At 37.1% G+C, this 9,431-nt stretch overlaps 1 protein-coding gene and 1 pseudogene across 1 annotated transcript; both read right to left on the reverse strand.

The window, feature by feature from the left end:
• Positions 1-2,630: 2,630 nt before the first annotated feature.
• Positions 2,631-6,649, reverse strand: LOC106342524 (annotated as a pseudogene).
• A 1,438-nt stretch (positions 6,650-8,087) lies between these two features.
• Positions 8,088-8,828, reverse strand: LOC106337298 (60S ribosomal protein L12-2-like). The gene has a single exon (XM_013776386.1). It carries the CDS (start codon positions 8,740-8,742, stop codon positions 8,242-8,244), a length of 501 nt encoding a protein of 166 aa, XP_013631840.1. The 5' UTR covers positions 8,743-8,828; the 3' UTR covers positions 8,088-8,241.
• Positions 8,829-9,431: the final 603 nt, after the last annotated feature.

Here is a 9,431-nt window from a genome sequence, read left to right on the forward strand (position 1 = left end):
AAAAAAAACGTGTAACACCTATGAAGTTGGTGGATTCAAAAATGTCCTCGCTAAATACACGTAAACTATTCCCTCGTAAATACCACGTAAAATTTACGTCGTATTTACGAGGAAATAGTTTTTCCTCGTAAAATACTCGTAAAATTACATCCACTTTACGACGAAACAGTTTTGTCGTTACGTTACGAGGAAATAACGATGACTTTCGTTTTTCACGTAAATTCGTCGTAAACTCGACGCAAATTTACGAGGATTGTTTTTCCTCGTTAATTTTCGTCGTTAAGCATGTGTTTTCTTGTAGTGTATATTAGTTTCGACCATCAATGTACAAAATATCCTTTAGTTTAGTAGTATAAATGTTAGTGTTTATATCTCAATAATTCGGATTCGAGCCAAAAACTTGACATTTTTTCACACTTTTTATAAATGGAGTCTACAAATGTGATAACGTGTCGCATCAGGATTGATGAAACTGGCTCATTATAATATAGATTTTTGACGCAACACATTGGGTGAATTCGTATTATACGCATTTAATGTGGCACCGAGAGTTCCTTTTCATAGCTAAGCAGTTTAAAATAGGTTGAGAGTTAATTAAGACCCATTCATAGCTAAGCAGTTTAAAATAGGTTGCCACTATTTCAACGTCTCATTCACTAAAATTTGATGTATCTGTTTTAGTAGAAAACGAAAGATGTTTCATTTTATCTGGTGTAATAAATCATTAATGCTCTTAAATACTGCTTAATATCGTCAGAACTCAGAACATTAACTTAGTTTTAAATTATAATGCAATTACTAAAACACTGCAAATTTATTTCATTATAAAAAGAGTGCAATACAAAAATGATCATATATACTCTCTCTCTTTTCACAATGATAAATTCCCATTTTTGTTTTTAAATAATTTTTAGGTCTCAACACATATATATTACTAATTGCTACAAATTACATATATCAAAAAATATTTATTAATAGTAATTACATTTTTGATTTTTATTAGTTTAAATTTATGTAAAATTGTAAAATATGTATGATCATTAGTCATTTATTAATATGTGTAAAAAATGAAAATTCAAAAAAAAATGTGAAACAGAAAGACTATCACATAATTTAATAAATGTAAAAACTACAAGAATTTAAGTTAATAATATATTTACGTCAATAATACTTATGTTTCGGATTGATATCTTAATTCGTTTTGTAATAATAACGCTTTTAAATCAATTTGGTTATAGATTTTTAAAAAATTTTACTCATAGTTGGAAGCAAATTAAAAAAGTTCTAAGATTGCTTGGTGTATGAATAATTGAAAGCCATTAAGTTTGAACTTTGTTAGGCACTTGCGTAATCGCACGCGCATTTGAAAACCACCAACTAAAATCAACCCCACTTTCTAAATATTATTGTGACTGATGACGGCTGTAACATTCTGGTCTTGACTGTCCAGTCCAGTCCATTCACTTGAACACGCACATAATGCTTTGTTGCCGATTCACTTATTTTCATTAAAACTCATCATGTAAATGATTATCCCTCCTTTTTCCTTTACATCTAAAAGTCTATGTGGTTTTTCTAGATGCTTATGAGTTACGCAAAACGATCCTCTTCCACCAAAAACAATAATATTAATTTATGTTTTAAATGTCCAAGTGTTTGTTTTTTTTTTTTTTTTTTTTTTTTTTTTTTTTTTTTTTTTTTTTTTTTTTTTTTTTTTTTTTTTTTTGATTAACCTGGAGGGACTTCCACCCCCAGGGGCACACCCCTCGGCGCGAAGCGGACCATATCCAAGTGTTTGTTTAGTTCAGTTTGTATATGTAATAAAATTAATCAGCTTAATTTTCTGTTTATACAAGTTTTGTTTAGAAAGACTTGGTTTATATTTTTGTAAGAATTCTGAATTCCTGTCGTTTCATTCCATAACAATATGTGTTAATATGTTCGTGTATTATTGACTTATTGCTTTACAATTATTTATTTATTCCTAAGTCAGATTATATTCATTCGGAAAATGAACATGACTCGCATATGAGTTGACCTTATGAATATTGTCGAAGGCCTTATCCATTAGATTAAAAGTTCATTAAACCCTTATTATTTGTATTTAATTTGATCATCTCCAAGGCTACATTATGAGCTACTAGCTAGTATCCTAAGTTATGAATAGCTCCAGAAAGGCCTTATCCGCTACCTAAATTAGCGAGTATCCTAAGCTATATGAACATTGTGAGCTACGATGATTACTGCCGTTGAACTTGAATACTTGCTTAGATGTAACTTGATCTTGTATGTTTTCTCTAAAGACCAATTTCGAAGGCCATCTTGCGTGCTTAGTTGAATTTGTATTAGGATCTCTTAGTTGTAAGAGAACATATGTTCATCAGATAGAGAACATATGTTCATCAGATGGTTCTATCACTACCATACGTTCTCTGTAAGGCCTTGTTGTTCTTCTAGCTCTGCTTTCTGCTGCCTGGTTAGTTTCCACAGGAGGCTTATGTTCTTTGATAGCAAAGTGAAAACCGTCCATATCTTCATAGTCATTTGGTATATTTGAACTTGTGAGCCAGTAGGCACATGAGCTTCTCAGCAAGAAGAAGCATTCTCTTTTGTTTTTCTCACCAATAACAGATATTAACTTCATTCTATTTACAGCTAGTACTAGCCGGCACAACTTAAAATGTTATAGTCTATCACACATTTTCCCTTTAAACAAAAGAAAAATGAATTATATATGTATAGTTTTTATCATATGGGTGTATACTTAGAAGCATCAGGTAAAAGCAGGAGATTTGCAGATAGGGCAAGAGTTCTTCAAAGACAGCCATTTCTTTATGCACTTTCCATGGTAGTCATGACCACACCCTTTAAGTTCCCCCAACTCTTCTCCTTCCTTGTATTCCTCCTAAATGTTTCCGTTACCACACCACCATTAGACTCTTGGCACATTTAAATCTTTGAGACATGCGAATCTTACCAGGCAGATTGCACATTTTCTTTTCTCATCCGTTTGATACAACGGGTAGAATATTGTCTCTAACAAGCAACTGGAGATTGCGCCAATGGATAGACCAGTGTTCACACTCCCAATCCTTTCACCAAGATCAAGAAGGTCCTGGATAGTGTCAACCATTTCAAAAATACATCAGTTGAAAGACATTTGGCTATCTGGGGATCAGAAAAGCCAAGAGTTCTGTAATTAACCTCGTAGGTCATGTCATCGATGTCGAGCCTCAAGTCTCTGTGGTGATCATGCATATTCCTGGATCCATAGTGCTGTTGGTGATCTACAGCCATAAATCCCTGTTTTTGTACATCCACAACAAAGTAATAGAAGAAAGTTCAGTCTGCGGCAGAATAAGAAACATGAGCGTCTATGTAGGCAAGTTTCTGAAGTGTTGGTCCCATCAGTTTACTGGCAAGTTTGGTAGGGAAAAAAATTACTACACCTGAGATGAAAATGGTTCATGGAGAGCCACTTCATCGAAAGGAGGCTGAAATCTCTCATAGGAACTCCTGCGTCCACTGCTACGCCATGAGATGTGTGGTGGTGGCCTCAGATGCCTAGAAGGATATGTCTCAGTGACAAAAGGAGACCTATCTCCAGAAGAAGATGCTGAATGTTCCACTAGCAAAGCGTTTGAAGAAGATCTATAGGTGGGTGTTGACCTATGAGAGAAGTGGGAGCTACTTGCAGATTGTGTTGAAGTTCCAGGAAAACCGTTGGAAACTGAAGAGTTTCTGTTTCCGATTAGCCCTTGGTGATAGCAAGAGGTATCAACAGATGTGCTGTTGACGACACTTCTCGTGGGAAGAAAATTATTTGTCTCTGGTCTAAAGCCATTTAAATCTGCAGGGTGAGAATTCATGTGGTTAAAGAACGTAGTCAGTAAAAATTTGAATCTCAAGAGAGACCAAAGTGAAATTTGCATACCTCTAGGTACTGGGGAGTGTCTAGGAAAGTTCCAGTTCCAGTCCTTATTCCTATGAGATGTTTGACCAGGAAACTGACCTGAGCTAGAGTGCTCAACATTGTGATGTGTGGGATGATAATCAAGGTCCAAGCTTCTTGAAAAAATATTCCTATCTACACTAGTCTCTAAATCAAGTGTTGGACGACTCCGGACATTCCTTGAAGAACTCTCTCCCCTGATCGAGAGATTATTACTTCTGTAACTTGGGTTCATGAGCCACGGCATGTAATGAGGATCATGATCACGAGTTGTTAATTTTCCCATGTCCAACTCCGACGAGAAAGGGATATCTGAGGAAGTTCTGCCACCGTGGTAATGGCTTGAACTACCCATTTCATAGACGGAAGAATCGCATGGGGTTTTCCGCTTGTGTGCTCCTCTCACATTTTCCATATGTAGATCAACATAGCTATCCAATGACCATGTCTGACTGTTGCAGTACGAAGAAGATGCAGATGTCACATAATGTTCATGTGGAGCAGAGAAAGTTGCAGCTGCTGTACTCATGAAAGGAACATGGGAGGGGCCGCTAGTCCCTGGATTGTAGTGTGGCCTCTCCACACCATGACCTGAAGCAGTATAGGCATTTGGTCCCGTAGAAGAGTTCCAGTGCGAAGAAAATGGCATTCCTTCATTCAACATGTTTCCTGCTGGATTAACATGCGATCTGCTCTCACTGGTCCCAGTTCTTGCTGAGATAACATAGAGCGAACAATAATACGAATCAGAAATTCCAGGCACAGGAAAAAGTAGAATTATATATGTGATGATTATAAAATGTCGCTTCTTAATTTCACTACCTGAGGGTATCACCTATCAAGATTCATTTTTGCCCCTACTGAAACCCAATCTACCCATGAGGGAGAAACTTCTCAACCTAAAAATACGCATGCAACATCAACGCAATAGCTCTTACACAGGTTGAGTATAACAACTATCAATGAAGAACGTGTTAAAAATATTGATTTCAACCACAGAATACGGATCTCTATAGGAATGGAGAACTAATTACCTAGACTCGTATATGGGTGCTCTGGGTGTATATGGTTCCAGCCTTGATCCTGTTCATCATCGAAAAATTGGAAAGAACCAGGAAAATGTCTGTGCCCCATGAATACGAAAAGCTTCAACCTTTTAGTCCAGCTAACCCTGCGCAGAAAGTTCTCTCAGCATTCAGAACTCATCCAGAAACACATTTGCAAGTCCATAAAAATAGTTCTTAATTACCAAGCAATCTCAGTTTTCATTCAACAATAGTATATAAAGTAACATTTGCTTTAGCTCAGAAGTACCAAATGGTTGCTGAAAACGAGTCACCCATCTATTTTCAGTTTTATAGTCACATTTCAAGACCAAAACTCCATTTTTTGCAACTGAAGAACCTTAACCATCGCCAAGTTAAAAAAACAAAGTTTCTTCAACCCCACACATGAGCATACTCAAGCTGTAAGAAACGAATTAGAATATGCATAGAGAAGACTACACAGTTTTAGGACGGACATCAACTTCAGGTATAAAGGAAAGTGACAATGGTATATTGATAGAGATTCTTTATCAGAAGAGAGTCCATAGTTGAAATATCTAGTCTCGGTTACCTTTGTTACTCGTATCTAACATACTATACCTCAGAGCTCAGCTCATGATATCATAAAAACAAGTTTTCGAAGAGTTGGACTGGAAAGTTCCTGATGCCTTAAGATGGGAAAAACCTTAACTAGTACAGATCTATCAGCTCATAAGGGTATCTTGCATTTAAGAGTTTGTAAATAAAACAGAAACCTACATTTTCTCTTTGTGTAAGCCAAAAGAAATAAGAGACACAAAACAAGCAATCTCTAGTACATTGGCATAAGAAGTTCATTTAAACAAGACATTTAGGCAGTTTCAAGAACTTCGTAAATGTTACAGAAACAGTCCATCGAGAATAAGGCAAGAAAGAAAATAATCATATAGTGTACATGCATTGAAGACCATCAAAGCAAGTTCATCCAGAACAGATAACATTTGATATGTGTAAAAGGATGCTTCTAAGCAATTCGTGTTTATGCTTCATAGAATGGTTGTCTTTTCGCAAGAAAGATTGAAGTTTTCTCCCTCATGGCTACCTTAATTCACACTTCAAGCATCCATGACTGTTAACACATTCAGCTATGCATGTGGTATGTAACTCAATGGGATCAAAAGAAGGGTGGTGGAAGAACTAGACCAGACAAACTTCACAAAGCCTTGACTACCATAAACATAGTTATTAGCCATAAAACGTAAATGAGTAAAACTAACCACGCTAATTAAAATTTCGCTTCACTTATCTGAGTTCAAGTTCACTTTGGTTTCTCAATCAACCAAGAAGATCTGCACCGATCCTATGTGTTACAAAGGCTAGCATAAAAGGACTAATTAACATCTGCTGACAAAACGCGTTAGCAAATAATAAATTCAATCTTACAAAGATATATTCTCGAATTCATCAAGGAGGAGGAAGATGTATTAGCTGACCTGAAAACTATATGGACGTTACTAGTTCAAAAAAAAATTCACCAATAATGCGTTTTCCTCAGAGTTTCTCAACTACCTGAAGAAAGGACTGAGAAACCATCGTTTGCCTCTAAACCTGCAGGATACAAAGCCTAGCTAGTTTGATGCTAAACAGGAAACTGCTCAGACTTCTATATCCCAAACTAGCTATAGCTTACCCCCGTCGCTGAAGTAGCCTGACCTAATCACCGATTTGGTCTCCTCTTCTTCTCAGCATCCGAATCTCTAAAGCAACGAAAACTACGATTCAAACAATCCAAAACGACTCCGTTTCACGAAAAGTCACTCATGCGACGGAAGCAAACAATCATCACGCGAAAGGAAAACAGATGATCCGTCGTAACAGCATTTAAACAAATCATTGGTGAAACTGCAATCGATTTTGAGCATATATATATTTACACGAAACCTCAGAGCTCAAACGATGATCGGAGAAGAGAGAAACGTACCACTAGCAGCGTGCGGCGACGGAGAAAGGAGAGCGATCGGAGGATTCAAAGAGACGACGAACGGATTCGTAGAGATGACTCAGCTTTTTAGAAAAAGGAGGAGGAGGAGGATTGTCATCGGTTGATCTTTAAGAGAGAACGCAAATGAAAATTGATAAAACAAACAATTTAATTTAAAAGCGTTTGGGTGGGTAACGTTGCTGGAAAATTTAGACCACCACAGCATTCACCGGCTACCGGTAAACCCCGTTCAAGTTTTCCGCCAATTAATGGGCCTAGATTTTGACTTTATATGGGCCTCCACTGGATCAGCAACTATCCCTCCCTTCTTCTTTTTGTCTTCAGTAGCATTGTGCATTATGTTGCATTTCCCAGATTATAATCCTTAATCTGCTTTGTAGAAACTTGTTAGAATTTTTTTTTTTTTTTTTCATTGTCTTGGCACACGTCCTGCGAAATTTTGTGTGAATACTTGCATATATTGGGGAATAAAGTTTGATGCTTTGTAGAAACTTGTTAGAAATTTTTTTTTTTTTTTTTTCATTGTCTTGGCACACGTCCTGCGAAATTTTGTGTGAATACTTGCATATATTGGGGAATAAAGTTTGATTCGTTAGCTTTAGTCCAAAGTAAACAATATGGATACATAGTCCACAATCCCCCAAAATGAAAACAATTTGGAAGATGAAGTTGCAGTGAAACACACAAGCATTGCATTGCTTTTTCTCTTTCTAAAACCAATGGAAGTACAAGGAAGTGGAGGTGAATCAATAACAATAAACCGTGTGCATTGCCGAGATTATCTAGTTGTGATTATACCATTTAATACAGAAGAAGCTGCAAATACCAAATTGAACCAACGCAGGTTTGAGGTTCCTACGTCAAGTTCAACCATTTCAAATAAGAATTTAGCTATTTTCAAATAAGTATTTAAGCTGCTCAAAAGTGGATACTTTATCCTCATTTGTAGTGTAATTCCTCTATTCAAAACAACTATAGAAAGGTCCATTAGACATGGCAGACGAATCAATACCCCCAATAACATTGTGCATCACCAGTTTAATGAACATTGAACCAAGCAGGTTGTGATTCCTAAGTCAAGTCCAATCATTTCAAAGTGCTCATCGAAAGTAGCAAAGCATAGCATAAAATTAAATAAAAGCGGCAAAATAACAAACCAAAACAGACTTGTTCTTGTTCTTAACCGAAACATAAAAGCTAAAACCTCAAAAGGGAAATAACCGAACAAAACACTTTTATCTCAAATTCCCTTTTTTTTTTAATTAATTCTCAGGAATCTCAACCTCACCCTCTTGAATCTCCTGCTGAATATCCTTGGGATCTTTCCCATCGACAGTACACCCAACGGACACACAAGTCCCAAGAATCTCCCTCACGGTCCCACTCAGCTCCTTAGCGATAGACCTCGGCCTCATGATCCTCGCGATCTCAATCACGTCATCGAACGAAATGTTCCCGTTGTGCTTAATGTTCTTCACCTTCTTCCTGTCCCTCTCCGGCTCCTTCAGCGCCTTGATCACAAGCGCCGCCGCCGAAGGCACCACCGTCACTTTCGCCTGGCGATTCTGCACCGTCAGCTTCACCGTGACGCGGAGCCCCTTCCACTCCTTGGCCGTCTCCTTGGCGATGTCTTCTCCGATCTTTTTTGGAGCGAGACCGAGGGGACCGATCTTGGGAGCGAGGGAACTCGCTGCTCCGACTTCTCCGCCGGTCACGCGGACGTAGACGTCCACGATCTGGCTCGGGTCCATCTTCGGCGGCATGGCTGTCTCGGAGGTTAAACGGAGTTTCTACTTTTTTTTTTTTTTTTTTTTTTTTTTTTTTTTTTTTTTTTGTGGAGTCCGGAGACGAGGCGGCGGTTGAAGACGAGCTCGAAAGGCTTTTATTGAGGTCGTCGCTAGGGTTTACGAAATGATCCTTTGTAAACATATATGGGCCTTAAGAGGATGATCTATGGGCTTTATTTTAGACTATCGGTTCTATTACGGTTTAGTAATCCCCGGTTTACTTCTCAATCGCGAATAACCGTCGTCCCTTTCTCTGTTTCGGTTGACTTTTAGAGCATTAGCCAAGGCACTAAATAGTATTCATGCAGTATTAAGAATATAATAAATATCTATAATTAAATTTATTATTTATTTTACTATATATTTTTCAATAAATATCATCCAATAGTATTTAACCAATTCAAATATTTTCAATTAATGTTTCTTAAAAATATACAATTTTTTAACATTGACTACTAAAAGTACTATAAACTTTTTAGAAAATTCATCATTTTAGAACAAAAAATAAATCTAGAAAATTCGAACGGAGAGAATTAGGGGTGGACACTTCGGTTATTTTCTCGGTTCGGTTCGGGTTTGGTTCGGTTTGGTTAGTTCGGTTCTAGTATTTTTCCAACTGAAATAAACCACAGTTAGTTTGGTTTGATTCGATTCGGTTTGTGTTC

This window comes from Brassica oleracea, chromosome C4, assembly GCF_000695525.1.
Source record: "Brassica oleracea var. oleracea cultivar TO1000 chromosome C4, BOL, whole genome shotgun sequence".
NCBI classification, from domain to species: Eukaryota; Viridiplantae; Streptophyta; class Magnoliopsida; order Brassicales; family Brassicaceae; genus Brassica; species Brassica oleracea.

Bases quoted from the DNA above. Each gene is read 5' to 3' on its own strand.
- LOC106337298 (XM_013776386.1), bottom strand. From the start codon at position 8,742: ATGCCGCCGAAGATGGACCCGAGCCAGATCGTGGACGTCTACGTCCGC.